General features: G+C 43.9%; 1 protein-coding gene across 1 annotated transcript; it reads left to right on the top strand.

The window, feature by feature from the left end:
- Positions 1-27,774, top strand: nck1b (NCK adaptor protein 1b). Its single transcript, XM_072379083.1, is given in 6 exon segments — positions 1-226; positions 12,621-12,671; positions 12,960-13,200; positions 23,043-23,326; positions 23,328-23,798; positions 23,883-27,774. Coding segments are annotated over 4 exon segments (1,182 nt in total). The 5' UTR covers positions 1-226; positions 12,621-12,671; positions 12,960-12,974; the 3' UTR covers positions 24,084-27,774.
- The last annotated feature ends 161 nt before the right edge of the window (positions 27,775-27,935 follow it).

Genomic DNA, 27,935 nt, shown 5'->3' with positions numbered 1-27,935 from the left:
TAGTTAGCTTAGCCGGGGCTGCTGAGCACTGACATGCTCTGATGCAGAAATGCGATTCCAACGGGGCACAGCCTCTAATCAGCTAGGCTAGCTTCTTGGATTGGGAAAAATAACCGGCTGCTAGCTTGCTTGGATTGTGGACACCTTTTGCGAGCATCTTGTGCGAAACGTTTAAACACAAAATATTTTCCAAAAGAGATAAGAAGAGGTGGACATCGGCAGTCAGGTAAGACGTGATATGAATCTGCCTTGCCGCTGATCCTGGCTGTTGCCGCTGTAACGTTTCTCCCGAGAGATAGCTCCTGCTCTCCTTCAATTCAACGTTGAAGCTCACGAAGGCTAACGGCTAAACGTTAACCCAGACAAAACCAGTCTGTCGGCTTGCCAACACGACTAACACACTGTTACACAACTGGCCGAACTGTTCTTTAGGCTTTAGCCGAAATATTTGTTACCACACTAGTGGTTTGGTGTTTCTTTTTCTTTTTTTTCTTTTCTTAGCCTGGTTGACGTTAGCCAAGTTGGGTGGCGTGACACGCTGTCAAGCTTAAGTTATAAGATGAAAGGTGAGACAGAAGTGGAGCACAACCTCGTTACTTATGGACTCCTGACTTTATTTTGCGATGTGCTCAACGTTGACACGTGAATTTCTGAGACTGGAAATGGAGAGGAGCCGCAGTGGCGTTAAAACCCTTGCGTTTGAACGTAAACCGTCTCTCCAAATTGAATGCATTGTCGGCTCTTGTTTTATCATTATTAATATTAATATTATTATGTAACTATAGTGGCCCAAGATTCAGTTTTTAGATGCTGTGCCCTGAATCCTCTCGGGCTGATTACTGTCCATGGTAATGATAATGTCTAAACATTACAGTTAACCTGTTTCCTTATGCTTACAGTAACCTTTTAAACAGCTTTTGAATATGCCTTTAAATAGCCATAGGTGGCCTTTAATGATAGTTGTTTTAGTTGGAGAAACAACACCAGGGCCACAAAATGGAAATTAGGAGTGTCTTTTACGGGTTGTCCAGACTCCAAGGTGTAAGTGTTGTGTTTGCAGGGATTTTAAAGGGCTGAAAATCTGCACATTGTCTCACTGGAGATTCTTGCATTAGACGACAGGGTTCATCTACTCAGAAAATGCCTAAAATCATAAACCCGTTGAAAGATACACCAGTAACAGGAAGACAAATGTATCAAGTGCTTGAAACCATTTCTGTTTTGGGGCAAGATTTAAGATAGTCGCACACTCTGTTTATCTCGTCACATTGTTTGTACCTTAAACAAGCCCAAACCAGACTAAATGTCACGCCTCAGTACAATGGGCATTACGACTCTGTAATTGTTGGCAAGCTGTTGGCGCTTATGTTTGTGTGGCCTTTTAAAGAATTTGTTCAACAGCACTTTTCAGCCATCAACTCATCATAACGGCCTATTTTGTCTTACTGATATTGTTTTGATGGAAAAGTGGCTGGTTCTACCCAAAGGTTTGTAAGGGAGTAACGCTTCCAAACGGCAGCAGCTGGCGAACTGAACAGTTTCTCTTGTAATTGTCACTCTAAAGGTTTCCGGGAAGGGAGAACGGTGAGAGACATTTGGTCTGTCGCTCTCCTCTCAGTGGGAGTCACGGGGAGGATAGCCAGAGTTTCTCAGGGAGACTGCCGGGAAGGCGCACTTATCAGCATTTCACACTTGAAGGCGCACATTTTCTCTTTATATTCCATATCCAAAAAAAAGCTACCCGATAAACGGCCTCGTTGGGAAATTTGCACCTGTCAGCTGCAAACTAAGTGCACGATTGAGGTTTCTCCCTGAACTGAAGCTTTCGCTATTCGGCAGTGCAGGTTGATATTTGCAGAGATGGTAGCATGTTCTCTGATGACGGCACCCTTTTTTTTTTTTTTTTTTTTTTAGAACTTTCTAACAGAAAACCTCATGGCTATGGAGTGATGATCTCATTTTGTAGAGTAGCCTGTCTCCTCGCCTCTCTCCCAGTGCCTTGCTGTGCGTTACCAGTGGCCTCCAGCAGCCAAATCTGTCCGCATGGCCGAGGGGAAAAATACCAACTGTGCATTTCATGATAGCCAGAAAACTAACGGGCGATGAAAAATCCCTCTCATCAAATTACTAGTTCAGAAATCCACTTCAAGAAGTGGTTTCTAATGATGTTGAGAAATGGGGATTTTGTTCCTCTTTGTCTCTATTATGTTGTATCTCTCAAATCTCAGGTATTGCATAAGCCATCTTTCACTTCCTCTTTATCTTTTCTGATTCTGCTTTGTTTTTGCCATGTTTTCTAATGACTGCTCAAGCATGGCATGTTTTAACAGTCAAAGCTAAAGGTGGCTTCCTTGTTTAAGCCGAGATCACCTGCACACCACCAGCTCTTGCTCTCTGGGCCTCTTTTGTTCAGCTTTGAGCTGCTCATGGTGTTGCTGTTGTACTTTTGCAAGACTCCACGGTGAAGGCTTTTTTGCGGTCGAAATCTTTCCTGTCATTGATCATTTGGAGTGAGTGAACAGACTTCCTCGTGTAGGAGATGAGAAGTGTGCAGTTTCAGTGATGTTTCTCTCTCAGTTAATTATGTTTCGGGGTTTTCTTTCAGTGGGTTTGTCGGAGTAGAAATGAGGATGTGAGGACTTGAGCAACAGTGACTGTCCGTGTTATGACAATATCTCACGTTGTGAATCCTTGACAAACAAAAGCAGTTGTGTCATGATGTCTTCTCAGAAATAGCAGATTTCTGTCACAATGAACAATCTTTTCAGGCACAGCTACAGCGTCACTGCCAATAAGCTGAAGCTGTGGGAAGTCTGCACCTCAGTTACACTTCTAACATGTAAACATTGAGCAGTCTTGTTAAAAAAACTCTTATGGCTCAGTTTTCTCATCAAAATATCGTTCTTACTGTACGTAGGTACAATATTGACTGTAAAAATGACAATACACCACCAGTTTTTTTTGTTTTTTTTCTTTTATGTCTGTGGTCTGTCCTGTTTAAAGTGACAACGTTCTCACTCAGAAAAGCCTCTTTCACACATGCACTGCTTTCTGCCTTCTTCACATAGCAGTTTCACTTTTTAGGCAGGGGAAAGAAGAAATAGAAAAAAAAAAGAAAAAAAAAAAAAAGAAGACCTCCTCGTATTCACGCCTGCCAGATGGAGAACACGGTGTCGTGACATGCATCAAGCCGGCACTGTGAATTTGGCTGAGTAACAGCAGCATTGTTGATTACAGTAGCAAGTTTCTGCGATTTCAGTGGAACCTTTTTGCCTCTGCTACTACCTTCCGGAGGCGTGTAGATGCACCTCTGTACTTTCACACATGACACGATGCGCAGTAACGCACAGCAGCCCCGGCTTGGAAATGCATGTGGGGTAGAGAGGCTCTCTGTTAATCTGATGGCAACTGAATGCATCGAAGTCGTGTGTATTTACCCCTCTGGTGCTTTTCTGCAACTTTGTGTAGTGGAAGTCCGATGGGGTCCTACGTAATGAAATAAATGCATCATTTCAAACGCAGCGCAAACTTGAACTGCTGCCGTCACATTAACGCACAGCATTACTGGCTTAATTTGACACGCGATCAGCATCTTCAGAGGAATCCGACAGTTTGACTCCTCGAGTAGAAAACAGAGGCACGATTTTACCAATTGAAAACAAACCGCAGGACCCAGTTTTTCTTTTTTTTTTTCCCCCACATCACCAGCCCCGAATGAACAAGAGGAAATCATTTAAAGGCACCAGAGCTGCTGTCTGGCCAAATTTAAGACTCTTTTTGAGTTGATAACGAGCTGGTAATGTACTACAGTCAGACCCTCAAGTGTTGAATAAGCTTAACTATGTAGAAAAGTGGCTTTTTTTGAGTTGCCTCCATCCACTTTCAGTGCTTCATGTACCCACTGCACACTTGACACACAGATATGAATTGCCTTTGTAATAGGACTTCCTTTTTGGGAGAAAACTCATTTTACTTTAGAGTTTTAAAAGACTTGTTATACTTTATGCAGTGTTCACTATCGTGCACATTGGAAGCGCCACATGCACACTGTGGCTCTGACGAAGTCACTGTAACAGACTGACGAAGTGGTTAACGTCATGCATCTCGTGTCTGAAAGCGGCCTAATACAATCTGTGCCACAATATGTAAAATACTTATCTAAGCGGGCTACAGTTTATGGAAATTTTCATGTAGGAAATCAAATCAAATCGCCGGGCTGCAAAGTGTTCATGACAGTCATCTGTTGTTGCTCAGGTCCCTTGATGTCAAATCGTTTTCCGTCTCCTGAGTTTTTATGTGCCGAGTTGGATCCATCGGAGCGAAACGGGACTACCGCCAGTCATGAGTAGTGATGAAGCTAGCACAGAAATGGCGACTTTAGGTAAACTGCTGTGAGAACATGTTTTTGATCGTTTCCTGAAAGAGCCCATTTGAATGAAGAACGGTCGTCTCTGTGTTTGAAATGTGTGTAGGCTGCCTCAGTCTTGTGCTAGAGATGTGAGGATTTCGGGAGGGGAAAATGTTTTCTTTCTTGTCTGTGTCCTATCAAAGATCTAGAAGATGCTGATTTGCGCCAAGCTGAGGCATTTGTGGTGTAATCTGGAATGCCTCCTGCTCTTTAAAATGCTGATGCACAAGTTCCCACATGTGGCCCTCGTGGACGTCAGTCCCAAGTAGCTCATTTAGTTCTATTGTGACAGCACCCTAAGGCTCATATTTGTCAGGTTGAAGGAAAATGAAGAGGAAGCCAGTGTATCAGTTTCATCTCCCTGAAACGGGCTGTCAGGGGTTATCATCTAGTAGTTTGACTGCAGCAGTAGTTTTTTCTTTAGATGGTCCATTGTATGCAGCTACAGTGCACTGCCTGGCTATTGCAGATTTTACATGATCCTTTTTTTTTTTTTTTTTTTTTTTTTTTAGTATCTCCTTTATGCTTTTGTTTTAAGTAGCGTGGGAAGCACACAAAACTAAAACACAAAAGGTTTTATAGCATTGTAGAACCTGATGTCAGGAATCCTTCTGCTGTGTAAACTCGGATTAGATGTTGAGAAATACTCTGGGTCTTGCAGAATTTGTGAGGTAACCTAAAGGTTTATTTCGCTGTTGCCTTGTTCCGGAATAGTTGGAGGTGGTTGGCAGGCCACCCAATACGAGAACTGGCATCACCCAGGAGGGTGATTCTGCTAAAGTCTCAAAAAAAGCATAATTTATTGGGTTTGATTTTATTTACAAAGCAGAGTTTGCTACTTGTTGCGTGCAGACTTGAGAACAGGATGAAAGGATGATGACATTTAAGGATAGTTGGCAACATTATTCATTTATTTGGATTATAAAATACAGAAGAGGTATTATTCACCTGCTGTTCCAGTCATCGGTTAATTTCATTCATATCACAGAAGCGATACCTCGCAGCTCTTATTATCAGCTTATTATTATCTGAGTTAGGCTTACGTTTGTGTTTATTCTTGTGATTGGTAAAGAATTTCATCATATCTATTTTGAGGCTTCCTTCTAACTAGAATTAGTCGTTATGAGTTTGCTGCGGTTTTATGATGAAGATGCTTTGATAATGGTTTTAAGAGTTGATAAGGATCATTAAAGAACTTCGTTTTACCATCATGTTTTAGTAAGCGCCCACATGAGAGACACCTTCTGTCATCTGTCTGTTTCTGTGGAGTGATCTCATTCTAAAGAAATAAATGCGTTCCTCAACATCATCCTCTACATTTTTTTTTTTTTTTTAATTCAATTTCATATTCAAGCTCTATTTTTGGGATTCCGCCTGTGCTGCTGATACATAGCGAGAATGTGAGCCCTGTTTTTGTACACTGTAACACTAAAACTTAAGGTTACTTCCTCACAAAAAGCACTTTTTGACAGTGCATTTGACTTCAGCCCTCAGGTAAAGACACTGCTATTATCTACGTTTACCTTGACGTTTTTATTTGCGTTTTCAAGATGTGAATAAGAAAAAATAAAGATCTTAAGATAATACGCACAAATGTTGATGCGCTTCTTGCCTCTTTAGAAGAAGGCTTGATTAGCACAAGGTGAAATGCGAACACCTTTGCGACTGACCGACATCTTCTCAGATATGATGGCACATCTCAAATATTCCCAGAAATGAAAGTAAATCCTGTTTTTCTCTTGTGGGTGTCCACTGCAGTTGTTGTGTTACGCAGACCCAACCTTGAAGAGAAAAGAAACTGCTTCTTCTGAGTTATAAACCCAAACAGTTTAGTTTATCTTAGTTTATTCACTTCAGGCCAGTCGGTGGGAATGTGTCTGATTTTCTGAATGTTGGCCTCTGCTGTTTGGCGATCTGTCCAAAAGTAACCCTGATGAACTTTTGGGGTCCTGTCTTGATTCGCATTCTGGATAATTAAACTTGTGATCACTTGATTTGTCACGCGGGGGTTGGCAGGATACTATTTAGAAGTTCTTTAGATAACTCACGATCCGCATATATCCATATAACGGAGTGAATGAGGCAATGACGATGCAGCCTCTACTGGGACGACTTCATCAAGACGCATGGTTGCAGCACAGCTCATTCACTCCGGTAAGAACCTCCATCTTACTCAAGGTCGTCGTTCACATTGTCAAAATTTGATAAATATCCTGCCATGTTGCACAAAACTAGCAGTAACAAACTCTGTGTGACTGTCACAGAGCAAGGAGTAAATAAACTCTGCTCGAGGGGGCGTGTGGATGAAGTGGTCCCGGCAGAGTGCCTGTGTAGAAATCCCTCCGTTAGCTCTCCTATAGCCGCAAGTAGCCACATAACAGCACCTATGAGCTAACAGAGCTATAGTACACGTTAGTTCATTCATTCTTCTTAAAGTATTGGTGAAATAAAGACAGATAATGCCTTATTTAGAGGCTGCATCATCTTAGCCCCGTTCACTCCGTTATATGGATATACGCTGATCACGAGTTATCTAAATAGCTTCCGAAGGACGCCGACTTTCGCCAAACTGTTCTCGGTGAGTAGATAAATGTATTTCAAGCCAGAAATAAGGTCTAGGTTTAAAAATACCAGAGTTCCCCTTTAAGGAAAGCACCTTCGCCAAATGATGTTTAACTTCCTCATTTTGGAGAATGAAGAAGATCATAGAGAAGTAATTTTCCCTTTTAGGATTAATCAATTTAATCGAAATTCCCTTTGGGCTGTAAATGCAGCCAAACATAACCCTAAGATGTTTTTTTCCCCCTTTTTTTTTCTACCTCAAACAATATCCCATCATCTTTCTCCATTTTGAAAGGATGCCTTGTAAAATGTGTGTGTACTTGAATGACCTGAGGTGCCATTCTGTTCGGCATCTCTGCCAGACAGAAAGAAAATATGTCAGTTATACCGTTGACAACCAGACTGGAGAGAAGAGTGAATAGAAATGGGGAAGTGAAAACACATCGGAGAGTTTTGTTTGTTAATTTGCCGCAGTGGTTTTATGATTACATATTGTTTCCGCTGAATTTAGGCATTAATATCCTCTGTTAAGGATGGGCCAATATTAGAATATATCTGTTAGGTAATATATGGATTATTGCTTGAAATTAAGCACGTTGCACTATTTTGAGAGAGCTTGTTTTCACAAACCTTCATGAATACTGCTCTTGACGGCTTTAAATCACGGTCTGGTAAGTAGTGCGATACAGGGTTTTGGCTGAGCCTTTGCGTTTTCTGGGTAAACTGCCAAACGACACATTTCATACGGTGGCATTTGTGTATGCTTCACACAGATTTGTTTGGAGTGCAGAGTGAGTCCTTTTGATGTGAAGATGGTCTTAAAGAAAGCTTGAAACTTTTGCTTTGGGTTGTTGCTATGAGAATAAATCTCTGGCTGTTCTCAAAGGACATGAGCCACAGGCTATTTTAGGCTATTCCCAACTGCTGAGGGTGATCCCGAGGGCTGGATAACCAACTGCTTTCACACAGTCAAGAGTGTAGCTGCTATGCTTAGCCCAAAACACTGTAGGCCCCTTAATTAAATTTTACAATGATCCAGGATTAGTATAGTTTTTCTACTGAAGAATGTTTTTTTCCTCTGAAAAACAGTGGTGTTAAAAGTTTTAACTAGTCCCAAATGTCATCTCTGTTTAACAAGTACATTACATGCATCAATGCAAAGATAATTTATCTGCACTCCTCTGAACTCTGGGGTCAAGCCTGCACTCTGTCAGATTGCATCACTTTCCCATCATCCGGTCACCCTTGTGTCCACACTTCCTGTCTCACAGCTGGCTTGCCAAGTCTCCCATGACCCTTTGCTGCTATGCTGCCGTTTTGTTTTGAGAGAATCCAGGACGGTGGGGATGAGATGCAGTCTCATGGGCTTTAGCTGCTGAGGTTCACTGTGGAAAAAAAGAAAAGAGCACGAGCGCCGTGCCCATTGGTCCGTCGCCGTCCTCCAGCCACAGCCTTGTGGCTAAAATGCAAGTTTTTGCTGTAAGTTTGAGGAAATGCAGCAGTGCCAGAGGGGCTGAGTTAGCAGCGAGCGCACGGAGCACATTCCAGAAGGCAGCAGAGCCCTGTGATTTTAGCAGGCTGTCACAGGGATTAGGTTACCCTGTCTGCCTCTGTGAGCTCATGCTGTTGCCGTCTCAGTGCCTCAGCAATCCTGCTGAGCAGTGGTACACTGTTTGTTCCCACAGTGAGGAGAGAAAAAGGATCCATATTTGTTCTCGCAGGCTGGTTTAGCTCGTACTGTCACCACCTGTTGTGGCGTTACGTTCACCGAGAACTTCTCGTGTCACCGGTAAATGCGAAGACTTTTCGGTAGATTTGTGCTGAATGCCAGTGGAGTGTTAGTCTCCTTCTCTCTCGTGCATGTGTACAGAGTTCCAGTGAAAGGGAATTACCACGGAGGCCACTAGGTGTGCTCTTTCACTGGATCTCAGCTCATGGTTTTTTTTTTTTTCCTGCAGAGACAGATGAGATTATGACAGCAGCTGTAGACTGCAGGATGTGGGGAACTCACTATTTTTTCAATCTAACAAAAGAACTCGCAAAGTTGCAACTTGCATCTCTTTACACCACTGATATGCAGTTCTTGTGGTTTTTGGTGAACTTGTGCCGGAGACCTTTTTTAACTGTTATTGTAGGAGTGTTTTGTGAAAATCTAAGCCAATACATCATTACCCCAGGCTCATTAGCTGTGGTAACCGTGCCATATTTGAGCCGGTAGTACTCTGTTGATGGGGAAACAGTGTCGGTACTCTTGGGAACACGAGTGGATCACTGATAGGAACACTGGTTGACTTTTCGCTGGGCTCCAGCTGCTGCTAGAACAGTAGATAAGATACTGCTTGGTACTCAGTAGTTTACAATACAGCACATTTGCATGGCATAGATAGGCTCCCTCATCCTGTAGGTTCCGTTCTGTCATGTGTTAACAAGACTACACTGAGTTCAGTCTTGTGCCGCCACCTGCGAATCAAAGACTTGCGCTTGGAGTCATGTTGCTGGAAAAACGGGTCAAACCAAGGACTCGAGCAGTTATTTAACAGAAACAAACATCCCTACAAATCCAGAGTCATTCAATGCTTTAAATCCTGGAAACTGCTTTAGCCATTGTTATCTTGGAACACCTTTTTTATTGTGGTTCGGGCTTTTCTAATGTTGGGATGATGGGTGGACTGACTGTACAAAACTATTTAATTTGTTGAGATCGCTGTAAAGTCTGAGGTTTTTACGGAGGTTGAATACTTACTTTGTTAATCTAAATAATAAAGAAGACCATCATTGACAGTAAAAAAGAGTTTTAGGGCTTTCACATTTGTGATAGTTCTTTTGTTCTCTTGTTTTGCTTTACAATTACTTAAGTCAGCTCAAGTCATAAAAAGAGACTTGGTGTAATGACACAGGCTGCATTTCTGAAAAGTGCTGCACAGAGAACTCCAAAAGGAAATAATTACTGATTTCTGAAAAAAAAAAGGAACTTGTAACTTATTTCTTACCATGGTAAGGAGTGGGGGATCTTCCTGGAAGGCCTGCTAGGGGTTTTCACCAAGTCTACACAATCGGAAACGCCTCCTCTAACAAATGGCTTCGAAGACAACCCTGCTATCGTGATAAATGGCTGGGTCACCCATTCACTTGTTATGGGAGCTGTAATGACATCAGCTGTTCTGATGATTAATGCAGCGGTTAATGAAACTTTTGGCTGACACTGCTTCCTCAAACTGTTTGAAGTACACTGAAAAGCTTTTATTTTGAGGCATCTACAGGAAGCGCTGCGTTCAGTCTTTTTGTGCAGTTATAACTAAGCATTTTCTATGCATCTTGAACTTTTTATTTCTTTATGTTTATGTTGCCGGCAGATCAGTTAAAATACCACAAAGAAGAAATAAAAGCAGGAAGAAGCTGCCACATTGGGCTGCTGAAACCCAGCACCTACCACAGATTTGATCACTTCTCCACCATTCCACATGTTCTGGGTGCCTTTGTTGATATCCGCAGAGCTTAGTGATTCAATAGATTTATTTTGTTTTATATATTTTTTTGCTTAGTTACAAGAGCCCGCGTTATTTTCCAAACAAGAGTCCAACTTAGTCCAAGTTAATCTTTGGTCGGTGTTTGATGCTAGTAAAGCTTTAAAGAAAGTATATGAATGAAATGTTCGTGCGGTTTTCTGTATGTTTTGCGAGGACGTAATTTTATTTATCTGAAAAGTTGCCAGATACTAGTTCGCTGCGTGTTTGTGGTGGGTTGGGCTTACCTGTTAATTCTGCCTGGCAGTGGATGCAAATGTGACACCATCTGAGCGGTTTGACCTGTCTGACCCGGCGTTTAGTGCGTTTGGAGTGGCGAACGGCCTCGGCTCAGTCTGCAGCTGCGTGATTAGCTCAGAGCATCTGTCACTTAACTTTTTGATCCTCCCTCACATCAGCACTGTCGTAAGTCACTGCGGCGTAAATGTGGACTAAGCGCTCAGTGGCCTTAGGCGTGGGACAGCGATGGCGGCTGAAAGAGGGGGGACTGGGATGCAGGCTTATGTCAGAATATGGGATGGCTTGGAAAGGGGAATTCCTGCTCTGATGATTTTTTTACATGCAATGGTGGGATTAGTGTAAAGTGGGAAAAAGACAGTAAGGGAAGGATGTTGTAAATGGAGACGGAGCTCGTATATGCTCTTGTGTTGCTCTTTTGGCAGACCGCTACCCAGCCCAGCCCAGGGAGTGGATAGATTGTTGCCTTTGTCAGAGTGAACGAGGCTCTCGAGGAGAGTAAATCAGCTCTTTGTTTTTCAGTGCCGCTCCCTTAGATGTCTCTGTTCATTAATTTCATCAGTGATGGAAAAGAAGCAGACAAGAAAAAACCGCTGCATACACCCAAATGCTATGTGGTAAATTATGTCAACCTCCCCTCCCCAACTTTTTAATTTTATTTTATTGTGAGCCGAGTTGATTGATGTTTGGGATCTTTGTCACATCTCTTAGCTCAGACCCTTAACTTGCCTTTGTCTGCCACAGTGACTGTAAAATGACTTTCCTTGGAGGACATGATTCTCCTCCACATCCCGACTGTTTCTCCTGGAGAACCGTGTTATTGCTCTTGGTTAATCACGGTGAAAATGAGCTTGGCCGCCTTGCCTCGTGTTAGCTTAAGATCAGGTTCGGTGCCCATCTCAAGGCCAGCTGTGGCTGAAACGTAGACGCTACTGCTGCTTCAAATAAAAACGGAGAGGTCTCTATCAAAGAAGTCAGTGTCTGGTCCCTGAAGGCCGTCTTGGGGACGGGGGGGAAGGTGAAACTTCATCCACTCCCATGACATCAGAGCAGCCAAACAGCCGCTTCAATAGAGCCTCACTTTCTCAGTGCTGAGCCGAGTGTGCAGTGTTTAACTTAAGCTCAGGCTGGCTGCGCTAGCGGCTGTGTGGGTCATAAGACTAGTTGTTGTGAATATGCTCATTGTTGAGCATGAACACATTTTCACAGTGGATCACAGTGTTAGAAAATCATATTTTTAGGTGGCCTGGGGAACCAGTGCAGACATGCTCATTTACAATGCAGCTCACTGGAGTGAAACATTTCCATAGGCTGCACACCATAAGAACATTTCTAGGCCAGAGCTAATTTTAAAACACTATCCGACATCATTAAGGCTCAGTGAGAGAACTCCACTTCTTGACGTTGCGTCACTGCTGACGCACAGCGTCCTTCTTATTTACTTCCCTCTCACAGCAATCTTTGCCATCCTCCTGGCTCGTGTTTGATGCCCAAAACACAAAAGACAATTGTCGGGCGGCTCCTTAACGTAAATCGTCCCCTGTGTAAATTTCTGAAGGATGTGGATTCTGCCAGATTGGCTGTACACTTGGGACAGCAGTTAGTGTAAGAAGACTGAAAAGAGAAGTCATTTATCTGTTATTTCAAGAATACAATTGGTGGAGGGAAATTCTGCACCGGCGAGACTAAACTGTGGAAACGGGTGCTGGAATTTCAGCAGGATTCTGGCCTAGCTGCGGTGTATTTGGATAACTGTCTGCATGCTCTTGGCATGCATATTTGACAAAAATAGTAGATATTACAGTAACTTAAGAGTGTTGCGAGCATGTCTTTGTGAGGAATCTGAGAGGAGACTGTTTGTAATTCGCGTTTCTTCTGTTCTTTCACAGGTCAACAGAAGCGTCGGAGCTTGTGAAGTTCTCAGCTTTGATGCAGAACAGGTACGACCATCCATCTGCAAAGCGTTTCTAAATTTACTTGAGATGTGTTCTGAGCACATCATTCTGAGCAGATGGTTGCAGAAAGATATTTGTGTAACATCCCGACATCTAAGGGAGGTTTAAAACGGCTTACTGCTGTCTACTGTTGTGGATAAGAAAACACTAGTTCTAACAACTAGTTTATTAAAAGCACTGTTTTAATGTTTGCGTTTGTATTGTAGTAAAGTCTCTCGGCCACTCTTATGTCCGCCTCCCCCCCCCCCCCCCCCCCCCCCCTTCTCTGATCAGTTTACCTACAGCAAGATGACTGAAGAGGTGATTGTCATCGCCAAGTTCGACTACATGGCCCAGCAGGACCAGGAGCTGGACATCAAGAAAAATGAGCGTCTCTGGCTGCTCGATGACTCCAAGTCCTGGTGGAGGGTCCGAAATGCCACCAACAAAACTGGCTTTGTGCCGTCCAACTATGTGGAGAGGAAAAACAGCGCCAGGAAAGCTTCCATTGTCAAGAATCTCAAAGACACACTCGGTAAAAAAGAAAAATCAATTTTTTTTTTTTTTTTTTTTTAGTGGGTGGGTTAATAAGCAAGGAACAGAAGGCATGTTAGTTTGAACTCTCTCCATGACCTTGTTTATTTTTTATGGAGGATCTCATTATTCCAGTTAAGCTGCATGGATAGCACTTCTCTAAATATTTGTACATTTTAAGACCCCCACAGCATCTTTTGGCTGGAGACTGACAGGCTTTGTGTTTCAGCTGAATCTTAAACCAACACAAGGTAGCATCTCAGGAGCAAGCGTAATCTAGGTCAGCTCTCACTTACTTTGTTTTTGACCACACTGCTGTGGTACATACAATGTATTACATGACAGCCACCACAGAAAGATGGTCCCAGGCTGGCGTGTGATTGGTTGAAATGCAGAAAGCTACTTTGTTCTCACCGTGCACAGACACCGAGGCTTCAGAAACAGATTGTCTTGTCTGTCCTAAGGTTTCAATTTTCACCTCGAAGCATTAACTCTGGTAAGGCAGTTATACATACTTTTGGATTTCAGATGTTAATCGATAGCTGGCATGTATGTATTTTCTCCATGTGTCTTTTTGTGCCATCAAGTTTAAATTTCTCAACTTTTTCTTTGTGGGCAAGCAAACCTTTTTTTTTTTTTTTCTGGAAGTGAAACAGGACAGGTGTTGTCTCCTCTGTCAGCACTATGGAAATATTTCTGGCGAGTACCATCTACCAAAGGCCTTGTACAGTAAGGAGCCAGCCAAATGTAACCGTGTATGTGAGCCAAGGCTACCATTTGTGTTCGCTTGATGACAGATATTTAAGAATTAGATACACGCAGCTTGGCATTAGTTTCGCTTCATAATTTCTCTTTTTGAAAAAAAAAAAAAGCCTTTTCTTTACTTTCTAAACCTTTAGTATTTTTCTCTATGTGGTGCTGTTTCAAAGCAGGAAAAAAAACCCACAATCTGCCTTTGGGGTTAACAAAGTATCATTTTATTTAGTTTAATTTTTATCAAATTTACGGGTCAATTAAGGCTTTTTATTGCTGATAATTGAAGTTAATTTAATGCGGAGAGGTTGTAGAGAGGGATGAAACATGTTGTCGGAGCATTTGGCTTTAAAAGTACTTCCTCAGTGCAACACACTGTAAAACTTCCAACTTTACTTGAACCCACGTTCACTTATTGACACGGGGAAATGGGAACCTTTGTCACAGTCGTTTAACCCAATTTAAAAGACTCTCCTCGGTCATATAGATGGTTATCTTATTAGTGGAAACACTGCTAAATTAATACCAGAGCTGACTCAAATCTGTCTGCAGTCCCAGGGGCAGGCCCCTGTTGTTGGCTGCGGTGTGATGAGATTTATGATCTGCCTTCTGTATTAACTGACTGTGGAAATGTTACCACCGTGGTATTTACCAAAGGCCATGAAAATCAGGGAGAGGAAATCGCTCTGTACTCTCATACCAGCCATGCAGACATCTAGCACTTACAGAGTTCTTCCTGGTATAATGACAGACTGCAGTCCGTACGCCTCGGTGGAAAACAAGGCATCGACCTTCAGGAAAGTCGACTGTCTCACTGTTTCGGGCCTGAACTGGGCTGGCATGTTGTGTGTGAGGGAAAACTCTGATGGTCAGTCCTTAAGTACTTCAGATCATCATCTGTATTGATGATGCTTCGGGCCATTTGTTTTTTCCATGTGATCCAGTAAAGGGCGCTTTATCGGCAGCTTGACCTAAAGCAACATTCAAATACGGTTGAAGAACTGCACTTATTTAAAAAAAATAAATAAATTTAAAAAAAGACAGCCCCATTACCTGATAATGGTGGGTGTTGTAATCTGTCTGCTCCTAACTTTGCTGATTCAACTCAGCAGGTTATAGTATGATTGTGAAAAATTTCAACAGACCACAAAATTAGAGAAGTTTGTGATTTAATCGTGATTACCGTGTCATTGAATTAATTTGAAATAAGACTTTCGACAGCCCTGTTTTAAAGCCTTGTTGTGGTTAGGCCATTGAGTTTTGGTACTTTAAATATATTTTTTTTGTTTTGACTGGGGTGAGGTCGCCGCAAAGTGCAGATGATAGAAAAATACGATGAAAACCTAGCGTCAAACCGCGCTTGTGTGACTGTCAACAGAGGTGGCCTTATGTCCTGTGCCTTTTTTTCTTCTCATTGATGTGGTGAAGATGATTGCCTCTGTGCAGGGTGACCTCTCAGAAGAAGGCAAAGGCCACAGAGCGCATTTTCTCTGCAGAGAAGAGCGAAACGGGGGCTTTTCTAGCACACACCAGAAGTATGTCATCCGTTTCAAACTGTATCGCACACTCCAGAGGTTGCAAAACACTTATCTGTTGGACACGTGAGCTGCCTCTTCCTGTTGGCTGGAGAGCACTTTTGTGTCCGTTTATGTATGGCAGGGTTTTAGAGTACGGCTTCTTTTCCCTCCTTATTCTAACTGGGATTTCTGGGTTTGTTCTGGCTTGACCCTGTATAATTTGTTTAACTGCTGCTTTCAAAGTGCGTCCATCCTGTCTTGCCCTGAGGTGTGTGGGTTTATTTGACCGACCGTTACCATTTAGTGTGCGTTTGTTTGTGTGTGGGAGGAGGTGTTGCCATTAACCACAGCCAGGAGCCTCCCAGCAACACCTTCCCACCTGTCTGCTCCTCCATTGATCAAATGGCTCAGGTGAACAGCTGCATGAGTGACCCGAACACAAGTCATGTCTAACCTACACTTAAAGTGGTAGAAAGCACACCAATCTTCATGAAACAATAGAATTCTAAAAAGTTTGCAAGGACTTGACCCTAATTTTGCCCATTTCCTAGTTAATGAATGGATTTTAAGATGTTTTAGGTCAGTGCAGTTGTGTTCATATGTGTGGGAGAGCAAGAGAATCAGCCTGAGGATCACACTTTTGTAAGTTCGTGTGGGTGGAAAAATTTATCTCTTTTTCAGTTGCTGGGTGTGGAGAAGTGTCATCGTTTGAAAGAATGTGTGAGAGCATGATCTGTCTGCACAGGGCTGTGCTTTGCTGTGTGTGTGCGTTTCTATGTGTGAGGACTCATGTTTCCTGGGTTTGTTGTGAAGTTATGAGTGTGTCTCTACAAACAACTGCAGTCATGTGACACTGAGCACTCACTGAGTCACTCAGCAGTTGCGTCCTACAGATCCCGGTTATTTCCTCTTTCCTTTTTTTGTAAGACTCTGCTGGTACACCCTGAGGAAACGACTCCTTCACTTTTCCATGTAGCTCTCTTCTTTCATTTCTTTCCTTTCTGACTAAGTAGAAGCTTGAGTCTCTGTCTCTCTGTCCTCCCTCCCCACTCCATGAGGCCTCTGTAGTTTGCCTTCCAGAGCTGGTTTGGAGGCCTCTCTATCCTGAACTCTCATTGGCTAAGCCCTGACCACATGGTCAGGGAGGGGGATGCCCTACTCTGCAGCCCGCCCAGCTCTCTGGGTGTTCACATGAAATAACTCTACAGCTGCAGTGGGAAGAGAGCAGGGGCTGGGAAAGAGACGAACGGAGAGGGGGAGAGACGGCGAGCCCAAAATGGACATGGCTAACCTATTCAAACATTTCTTTCGTGAGTTTTTAACTTTCCTAGTCTTTGTAGCTCCTTACAGTTGTTCTGATCCCGTTTGTTGTTTCGCTGGTGGTCGGGGAACATTTTCCCCTGAACTTTGAGTAGTTCTTATTTTTTTTCTACAACTGTCTGGGAGAAGTTGTCAGGTTTTTTTTTCCCCCTCCTCTTCCCTTTCTGATTTCTCACTTTGGTTAAAAGTTTAGGCTTGAAGTTAACCAACCAAACGTGTTGAATTCAGAGCAGGTGGAGCCAGATTTTTTGAGCTAACACATTGTTTTGGCAGAGAGCGGATGAGAGGGGGTCTTAACAGCTTTTGAGGCTGTGTCTGTGCGAGTGGCTGCAGAGACTGGGTGGATATGCTTTTGAAAAGCCTTCTGCTGAGCCGAAGCCTGTAATTGCCTCAGCAATCCTTCTCTGTCTCTTTCTTTGAAACACACACACACACAGTGATCCTAGTTCATTTTTTCTCCGAGCATTTGTCTTGCTGAGTGGGCTGCAACTTGGTGGATTACATTATCATGCTTGAAGAGCCCTCCTCTCCACCCTGTTTAGGAATATCTCAAGATGTAGCCAATGCCTGTTTTCTTTTATGCTACCCTAAGGGCAAGCTCGCTCATTCTGGGAGGGGTGCCCCCCCCCCTCGCCTCTACACCCCACGGCTAGTCATGAGCTACAGTTTTTAAAGGGACGTGGGGTGCTCATGTAGAACACTGTAGTCATTGTGCTAAGAGCAGGAAGGGGTCCTTGCTGATTGATGGGATCCGGGCTCCCATCTCCTCCACCTCTCTGGGTTATCAGAAGAATGTCATTACCTGTGAAGGTCCGTTGGTCGTGGATACTTAACAGCCACACTGACACTCTTTCAAAAGGCCCTGGCGCACACCCTCGCTGTAATCTCACCTTGCTGCTGAGTGCTCTCTCCTGGCTTTGTCTGTCTTCTCCTGCGACCTTGCATGCGTTTGTGTCGCTGAGCGGTCTGCTCGTAATCTTAAAGGGGTGAGAAGAAGGTACAGATGAGCTAACAAACGTTTTGCTTGTGTAAACGGAGAGCTGTTGGTAACTCTTTCTCCCCTCCCTCTGTTTTCCTGTTTCTCAGTCTCCCCAGCGAGCGGAAACTCTAATTTGAGCCACATTTCTCTCTGAGCTTTGGAGGAGTGCAGGCCCGAGAGGAAGTGTGAAGTTAGAAGGAAGTTGAATCATGGTGTACGGGGCTGTCTGCTGGACTTTCTGGCAGTCTTTGTCCCTCACTCCCAGCTCCCGCTTCTCCCCCTCCTCCACCACCCAAAACCACTCGCCTCTGTTCCCCAACCACACAAGCAAAAGACTTGAATAACTTGAATAATTAAGCTTATGATGCGCTTCTTCTGTAAAGGTGTGTTTTCCTGCTTCCTCTTCCCATCACAGGAAGTGAGTAGTGGTCTGGGCTTGTTGAACAGTAGCCAGGACTGTAAATATGGACAACATGGACCTCATGTTTTTCAGGAGGCACAGTATTTATTTATTTATTTTTTAATGGTTTAGGTAATGTCCTTACAGGAAGTAAATTGCATTGTGGTGCACTACATTTCCTGCGTGGCTAGTTTACCAGTTCCTGTTATTAGCAGGGATGCTTACCAAGTCTTGCGTACCAACAGCTGTCCTCACGTATGTTAAAAGCAGGGTTGGCTTCGAATAGCGTAATAAAGAGTCTGTAATACTCATCGGCCACACTTTAAGAAAAAAAAGGGGAAAGTTAATGCTGAAAGAACCATAAAATGTTCTCCTTTTCTACTCAAAACAACTCGGTTCACTATTTTCAGTTTACATTTGGTCAGATCAAATGACCTTTTTGGCACAAGCTAAAAGTTTCTGTGTAACCTGCATCATGGAGGATGCTGGGTTTTATATATATATATATATATATATATATATATATATATTTTTTTTTATTCAAAGGTCACATGAAGGACTTTCAAAATCACTCATTTTCAGTTTGACCAAAGAAGGGAGAGCTCCAATATTCATAAACAATTTAAAGAAATAAAAGAGCATTGATTTTAAAGGTGCAATCAAACCATTTCAATGTAAATTAAGTCTTAATACATTCATTTCACATGCTTTATCGTCTGGTTGTTTAATTTGATCCCACAGTCTACCGATTTCTGACCAACCCTGTTGATCAGTTGGTACATTATGTGGTGTTCCTTCATAGAAAATCCAAACTCTTTCTAGTGTTTGCGACTGTTCTTAAGCCAGAGTTCACATGCTGTAGTTAATTTTCACAGTACATGTAACCCGTGTACGGTAGCGACTTTCGGGAAATGCTTCTCAGCGGGTTTAAATCATCAGGTCTGTGGGTACAAAGCCAATTCTTTTAAGATTTAGTTCATCAGAGAAAAAGTCGAGACAAAAGGTTTGCTTTGAAATGCGGTGGCTATAGATCGAGAATGAGCTCTTTATTACCATCTTGTTGCTATGTTTCCACATGGTTTCCAACAGTTTTTTGAGAGATCGCGCTCTCAGTTTCACTTTGGGGATGAGTGTTATTTGGCTTGTCTCCTGACAGTAAGGCTGCTCCATACAGGGCTTTACACAAAGAGAGCTGCGTTTCTTCCCTTAGCTCTTCCATCACAGAGATCGATGGCTGCCTGCTTTTGATGTTTCAGATGGCTGAAATTGAAAGAAGCTTGCATGTTTCCTGTGTATCTGTCATCTATGTCAGCAGCGCGATTGAAGCTGTAGTCTAAAAGGCAGCCCCAACCAAGAATACGCCAACTCACATTTGTGTGTTTTGCCTTTCGTTTGAACCGTTTCTGACTGAACATGCTGTCATTACATTTAGAGTGCATGTCTCGCACAAAACCATACGGCTGTTTTCAATTACCTGTCTGGAGACGCATTGCGGTCAGAGTTTGAAATCCTGTCAACATGTAGATCACTTCCTAAGAGTCCGTCACCAGGTGACAATGACTGCTTAATGATCATTTAGGCAACCTGACTCCATTTGCAATGGAGGATAAAACAGTGGCTCACCAGAGAGTGTCGGTCAGGCTGCTCTGGGTTGAACTGACTGTTGGTAAAAGTGTGCTGTGTCAAAGCAGAGGGATGGTAAAGCACTGTCAGACAGCCTGACGCGGGGTGTTGTCGTCCACAAAGGAAGAGCCCTGGAATGGAGGGAAACCGAGGGGTCGAAAGGGCTCTGGCAGACAATGGATGGCCGGCCAGCGCAGGGAGGCCAGAGTTAAGAAAAAAAACTAGTTCCTGTATGTCACTGGTAGCCCAACAAACCCTCCGGCACTTTCTTCTGCTGTAAACAGTTACTTTTCTCTTTTCAGAGGGGTTTAACATGCGCGTGTCATGCTCCTCGCCATAGTTTGCAGTGATTTACAGCCTTGTGAGTCGGTGTCATTTTCCTCCTCCACATCACCCTCTCAGGAAGACGCATGCGGCCGTTCCAGAGAAGTTTCCGACGCATAGCGTTTGTTCATTTCTCTCACAAGGTTTCCCCAGGTAGCAGCAGAACACCAATGCGAACTGTGGTTTTCAGGGGAAACCGAAAAAAACCACATAGCATATACTATGCTGCCATATATTTGGCAGCATTTAAGGCTGACATCAGGCGGGGAGCTCGAGTACAGGTGCTGAGAGGCAGCTTCAGGGGAACTGAGTGGAAGGAGGATGTATATTTTTAGTTTGTCTAATTGTTCATGGGTTGCAGTCTGTCACTTATCATGATGTTGAGCTATTTATACTTTTCCTAATACCATACTGAGGCACAAAAGGAGTTTGTTGTATTAGTGATTGTGGAATTATCCCGATGTGAATAATCCTGCTCTTCCTCACATCTCGTGGTAAAGGTGTTTGTAACCAGCTTCATAAAATCCACAGATCTCAATCGCAGCAGTTATGGGTCCTGTTTGAATAGCTTGAACTTGGCAAATGGCTCCTGATTATTTGGAATATCTGCAGGTTTATGAAGCATATTTGTACAGATGTGTCACTACCTCCTGCACACTTTGTTCAGTGTTATTACGTCTCTGAACTTTTCTTATATTTCATTATATTTAAAAGTGTCGATATTGTACCCAAAAGCTCAACATTTCACTGAACTGTCAGAATATTAAGGAAGTGTTACCAGTTACTGTCACCTGAGTAGTATGCAGCTGTGCCCTCCTTTGGAAACTGTGGCTTGCAGCTCTTCCACACAGCTGACAAGTGAAATCTTATGATTAACCCACAACCGCACAACAGATGAACCCTCAGAGCAGCAGTTGCCCTCAATAACAGGCCTGTATCTCCTCATCAATCTATCTAAAACAGTACAGGCAAATACAAACTTCCCATTATTACCCAGGTACAGATTTGGCATCTAGTCAAATGCAGAGGATCTGCTTTTTTAATGCAAAGCGTCATGTCAGCTTAGCAGGAAGCGGCAAATGAAAACCAGGGACAGGGACACTGATAAGGACTGTGTTACCTGAACCGGACAGATAAAGTATAAACTCTCAGCTGTCTCTCTGTTCTCAGCTGGAGCTAAAAGATGCTCTTCTCTACACAGTTGACCTTTGACCTTTTGGTTTGAAACAAAGGAGTAGTGCCAAGACGCTTCCTGGTGCTTGCACCTGCGTGATCACCGTTTCTCATCGTGCCCGTTATCTTTTAGATGTGGTGAATCTTTATTCTGTCTGCTAAACTCGCACAGTTTCAAACACCAAAGTGGTGTATTTATGTTAATGAGTGTTTGATGGTCTTCTCTTCCTCAAAGCTTTTTATAAGAGTTGTTTCTTTTTCCTTTAAAAGATGATGTGATTGCAAAGGTGCCTAACTAGCATCTGCGCTAACCTAACCTCCGCCTGCAGACATCAGCTCTTAACACCCTGTCTGGAGTCTGTAGTTATGCACGGTGGTGTGACTAATAACAGGGTCTACCTGGAAGAAATTTGACGTTGGACTCTCAACGCTACCGTGAAATTTGTCTGCTCTCCTTGAGTCAGAGGCACCTTTCAGTAACAATCTTTATCTGTGGTAAAGCGTGCTCACGTTCCCCGCACAGATCAACAAAAAAACCCACACACACACCGTCCTCTCAGCGCTGTCCCAGAGACTCCACCCTGCTTCACTGTATAATTTCACCCAGCTGTCTTTTGTTTATGCAAGCAATAGCCTTGCAAACGTAATCAGAAATGGGGTCTCGGTCTAAATCTGCTCATGGTGTCTGGTGTGAGTTGTTGGTTAGTCTTGGCTTCGGTCTGGTTTGTCTACATCGTCAGTGAGACTGATTACAGTACGGTGATATATAGATACACAAGACCTGGCATTAGAGCTGCTGTACGCTCACCTGGAAAGTAGGAAGAAGGCATGATCTCCACACTGCATCCTCTGCTAGCTTCACATGCTTCATATAACTCTTAGTATGCTGGATTGCAAAGTGGAAATTCTTGCCGGATTTCACAACTTCAAATCTGGTTTGAAGACATTTAAATTCAGGTCTGAAAGGTGTTAAATAATACCAAGATGTGGGCCGGATGGAAGGGAAGTTTGGGCAGTTTGGGCAGGCCGTTTGAAATGGGGCTGTAGAGCCAGGCTGCAGGTGTCAGGGCAGCCAAGGTGATTAGTGCGATGTGATTAGCAGCAAAGAAATGTGACTGAACCTTTTTGTCTCCGAGTTCAAGGCAAGCATAGTGTGTTTGACTTCCTTCAATGTTAGGTCACAGTGCTTGAATAAAACCACTTAACATTTTTTGTATCCGCAGGATTTACAGGCCCAGGCCAAAACAAGTTTTCATCCCACTCACTCCTTTTTTCTCTTCTCGCCACACCACACCGTTGCCTTTCTTTTTGTTTCCTCAGCACCTAGGCCTAATCCCCAAGAATGTATTTGGAGTGTGGGGGGTTTAGAGCACGGTGATGTGGACAGAGTGATATTTAGCCCTGCTTACCCACCCTCCCTGCATTTCACCACAGCCCATAATACTTATTATTTCCTGGTATTTGTCTGCTTTTTTTTTCTTCGCCCGCCCTTAAATTTTCAGGCTGTTTTTTAATGGTGTATGTTCATGGCTTTTGTTTTTCTGTTCAGACTTGTCCCACATCAGTGGAATGGTGTGAAAAACTGAATTCCAAGAGAGTTGTCTTTTGGTAAAATTCCCACTTTCAAGTTTAAAGTTGTACCTGCTGATTAAGGATGTCTGTTTCGGACCTGTTTCACGAGACTTAATTTTGGTATCCGTGTCTTATTTCAGAAAACTTTTAACACCTCTCTTTGTTCTTTGAAATTCTCCTAGGATTTGGGGTTAGGAAGGGCAGAAAAGGAGTTATGAGAGACACGGCCTCCAACGCTGACACAGATCTGAGTACAGATAATGGCGAGCGGCTGTATGACCTCAACCTCCCCGCCTTGGTCAAGTTCAGCTACGCGGCGGAGCGCGAGGACGAGCTTTCCCTGGTGAAGGGCACGCGGGTGGTGGTGATGGAGAAGTGCAGTGACGGCTGGTGGCGCGGCAGCTACAGCGGACGGTCTGGCTGGTTTCCGTCCAACTACGTGACGGAGGATGTGGACGGGACGGCAGGGGGGGGGGGGCATGGGGGGGCTCGGTGACCCGGCCGGATCGCTGACGGAGAAGCTCGCGGCTGTAGTGAACAGCACCACGAATGGAAACCGAGTGCTGCACACGGTTCAGGCACTCTACCCTTTCAGCTCAGGCAACGACGAGGAACTAAACTTTGAGAAGGGCGAGGTAATGGAAGTCGTGGAGAAGCCCGAGAATGACCCGGAGTGGTGGAAGTGCCGCAAGGCAGATGGACAGCTGGGCTTGGTGCCCAAGAACTACGTCACTGTGCTGGACTCCAGCTCCTATAAACCCACAGCAGGGCCTGCGGGGCCTCCCACACCTGACTGCGACTACATCTCTCCTTCAGGCAGCGGGCGCTTCGCAGGGAAGGAGTGGTACTATGGAAAGGTGACGCGCCACCAGGCTGAGGTTGCCCTCAATCAGAGAGGCTCGGAGGGAGACTTCCTCATCCGAGACAGCGAATCATCGGTCAGTCTTCTGCGTGGATTCATTTGTTGTCTTTGGCTGCTTTTAGATACTGCTATTAACCTTTGCTTTTCTTTTCCTTTTCAGCCAAATGACTTCTCCATCTCCCTGAAGGCGCAGAGCAAGAACAAGCATTTCAAAGTGCAGCTGAAGGAAAGCCTTTACTGCATTGGACAGCGCAAGTTCAACTCTATGGAAGAGCTTGTTGAACACTACAAAAAGGCCCCCATCTTCACCAGTGAGCAGGGAGACAAACTGTACCTGGTCAAGGCCCTGGCTGCGTCCTGATCCATCTCCCACACACACACACACACATGAAAACACAAACATACCAACTCGCACCTCTACACATTAATGGCATCCATAGATAATACAGCTATTTACACCAGAACACACACACTAACATTTCAGCTCCAAGCCTGAAGACTTAACACATCATCAGGACTTGAATGGCCCTTTGTGAGCATTCCAAGAGGAGGTATGGAAAAAGCATGGGAGAGACAAAAAGACTATGGACCCCTGAGAGTTGACTACAGACCTCTTGGTCGCCTATCTTAAATTATCCAGATGTGTTAGGTCATAGGCAATGCCATGTATTTCCACCTTGATATCTATTAGAGTTGCATTTAGTTTTCTTTTCTTTGTTGATAATATATAATCTTTTTAACAGTTTCTTTTAAAAAAAAAAAATGTGACTTTTTTATTTTTTAAACTGTACACAACACACGAGAACCACCCGACCGAGGTATTTTTTCCCATGTTAGCACACTCAGAGCCGTGCCTGCAGGTCTACACTTCAAGTCATTTTTGTGCTGTCTGTCTTAAAGCGTTTTTTCATGGTTGTGGACACACTAATCCACAGCTTCTGCTAAACACAAATAAAAACTTAAGTGACCAAACTATATTTATTTACATTTCTGTTAGGATCATTGCTGACAACATTGGAATATGCCGCTGTGCGTCCCCCCCCCCCCCCCTCGACCCGCACCCCTTTTTCTTTTCTTTTTTTTTTTTGTGCAAAGGCAAACTAGATATTCAGCTTTCTTTGTGTACAACAGAACTGCTCTTCTCACACATTGCTGTATCCACACATCATGTGAATGTTACAAAGCTGAGGGAGCACAAACAGTGGGGGGCTCTAAATCCTGTGACTCTCGCACACCTTCCTCCTATCCTCCACGGGGGAGATTTACAGTCCATCCACATAGGTGATGGGGGGGTCTGTCAGTCCATCTACAGCTCAGATGAAGAACCACAAAGTGGTACTTCTTCTTCTTCTTCTATGCCCCCACCCTCTTCATCTCAGCATGTGGGCGACAGCTGACGCTTCTTGTCAGTTTTACCGAAGGGGACAAGTTTCAGGATGCAGGGCGGCTAAGTGAGAGGGAATGGGAGGGGGGGGGTAATCGCTAGCTCTCTGGAGCTCGGAGGGGAAATGGAGGGCCGGGCAGTCTGGACGATGATGTCACTGCTTCTGAATTAGCGATCACTGGAGGGTTGAGGGTCACCCAAGAGTCACGTTTGCGTGGTTGCAGAGCATATACATCATGCAAAGGAGACGCCCACTTCCTTAAGCAGGAACAAAGGAGTCTCAGAAAACAATTCCTTATGTCAAAGCACCGATGAAAGAGCGCCAGCCCGGGGTAGATGTTTGTTTTCTTTGATATTTGGGCGTCTTGTTTCCATCTGAGCGCGGGTTTAAACACCTGTGGAGTCTCCAGGCTTGAAGGAATCCAGTTTGTGGGGTCGGAGTGGAGTGAGAACACGGCGCCCGTAATGTTTTCAGCGGCACACGTGCTTCTTATTTACAGTAAAGGTCTCCAGTGAATGGGTGTTCGTTCGAAAGGGAAACCGGGTGTGTGGATGTTGAGGGGCAGCATGCACCGCCGGCTGCAGCGGTGCTGGCAGGGAGCCAGTCCTGCAGGGAGATGATGATGATGATGATGATGACTTCTCCAGCTGTGGCCAGTTGGACCAGAGCACAAAAAGGAAGAGGGATCTCAGAGCGGAGGAAAGGAAAAAGTGGACTTGGAGGAATACGAATTATAAAAGCAGCAAGCAATGAGGAACTTTGGAGGAGACGTGCAGAGCGTGTTCCACTGGATAACAAGTATCGGGAAAGCCACGCCCGAGCTGGCCAAACACTGATGCATCATAGCAGAGAATAAAAGACTGAACCTTACTGGCAGAGCTTTTAAAGGTCTAGTAAATACAAGCATGAGAAAAAGAATCAGTCATGCCACTAAGAACACAAAACATGGGCGTGAGCCTTGTTATTTCTCCCATTCCCAGGTGACTGACGGAGCCATTCGTATTGAAGATTATTTAGAAGTGGTAAAACTTACAGTTTAATTAATGACTGGTTAAAACGTGCTGGTTGTACACTGCAAGTCACGGTTGACGTCATACTAAACAATCCAGTGTTCCTGAAGCTTCTGATGGGAGACTGTTGTTGGCGTGGGGTTCGTAATCTACAAGTTTAAACGTGATTTCTCATTTGAACCTGCAGTGGGTTTCAGTGCCTGTAATCTCACCACATTTAGTCGCAGGATTAGCCTTCAGATGCACCAATCCTGTTGGGTTTCTTCCACACATCCCTGGCTGCTTTGTTATCTTCGCTCTGCCGACACGTAGCGTGAGACCAGCGTTTGCCTCCAGTAGTGATCATCTGTTGTTATTCTTTTTTAAATTGTCCTGGCGTGGTTCCTCCCGGACTTCCGGCTCTACAGCATCTGCGACGTTCCGCAGTATTAATGTGACAAATGCCAACGTAACGTCCCCCACTTTGAAAGATTTAGGAGATTTTAAATGTGCCTTCACAGCTTTCTGGCAACCAAAGGTTTTCAGTGTCCCTTTTTTTCTTCCCCCCCCTTCCCTTCTTTATCTTGTGCTTCCCACTTCTCTCATCACTGCCGCGTGCGATTTGGTTAAAGCTTTGCATGTGCGTCAGTTGGGTGATTAGCGAGCGACTCGTTTGGGATGTCTGAGCACATCCTTGTAGGAAAGTGTATTTCCTCGTTGGGAGCTCGCTTTTGAAGCTGGTTGGAAAGAAATGTCACGGCCTCACTTTATTTTACATTTAGTCGTGCATAAACCCCCCCCCACCCCACCGAGTTCGTATTGTGTTTTAGTTTCAAGTGACCTTACCAGAGCTGACTTCATCGAGTAGAACTTCTTAAGTGAACCATGAATGCCTACATTGACAGTGTGAAAATATGTGCTCCCCCGGGTGTGATGTAATCATGGCCTGAATCTTATGTATGTGCACCTCAAGTGACGGTATCGCATCATGTCGGTTGGATATCGTTCTTTTTGTCTGTATGTAAGACTAGTGTAAGACTTCACTTTTGCAGTTTAGCCACTTAAATATATAAACGAAACAAAAAAGAATCAATATTTCAATATTTTTCTTGATATTCAGATACGGATCCACAGCGTCTCCCAGCGTAGATCTTTTTACATGTTGCAACAAAGAGGGCCGCATGAGCAGAGCCTCGTAGCTGTACAGAATTGGTTTTTAAAACGGAAAGTCAGTTGTGACAGATATTATCAAGATGCTTTCTTCAAACTGTCCGTTCCGACTGCGAGAGCTTTTTGTTTCTCCACCGCCAAAACGAGCCTGAGATGACCTTGAATTTTCACATAGATGTCTTGATAATATTCAGAGCAAGTGGCCCGTGTTGAACTTTTGGTGCTTTTTGTGCTGCTTACATTTCCATGGTGTTTCTTTGTCTCACGAAGCTGTTTTTTTTTTTTTTTTGTTTGTTTTGTTTTTCCTGTGCGAGAGAGTGAGGAGGAGAAAGAAAAGAAAAAAGAAAAAAAAACGGACTCGTGCTGTGGAATGATAAAAGGCAGTGCTGTGAAATTTTAATGTCTTGCTCTTAATACTGTTTTTCACGGAGGGGGGAAGATTGTCTTCAGGTGTAATAACTTAGCAGTTTTAGTGTTCAAAAGATGTAATAAAACAGCATAAAAATGATTCTGTGTTTTCTGTTTGTCAACACGTTGGGTGTGAATTGTTAAAATGATTTTGCCTTCACCCCCCCCCCCCCCCCCACAGCTATCAACAGATGCTGTTATAAACGGGTCATCGTGCTTGATTTTCTACAAGTTGCCTGATGTTGTCATCTATTGTTGCCT

This window comes from Leuresthes tenuis, unplaced genomic scaffold (assembly GCF_036924035.1).
Source record: "Leuresthes tenuis unplaced genomic scaffold, fLeuTen1.0.hap1 SCAF_24, whole genome shotgun sequence".
Taxonomy (NCBI): Eukaryota; Metazoa; Chordata; class Actinopteri; order Atheriniformes; family Atherinopsidae; genus Leuresthes; species Leuresthes tenuis.
The sequence above is the reverse complement of the archived record's forward strand: the minus strand, read 5'-3'. Positions and strand labels throughout refer to the sequence as shown.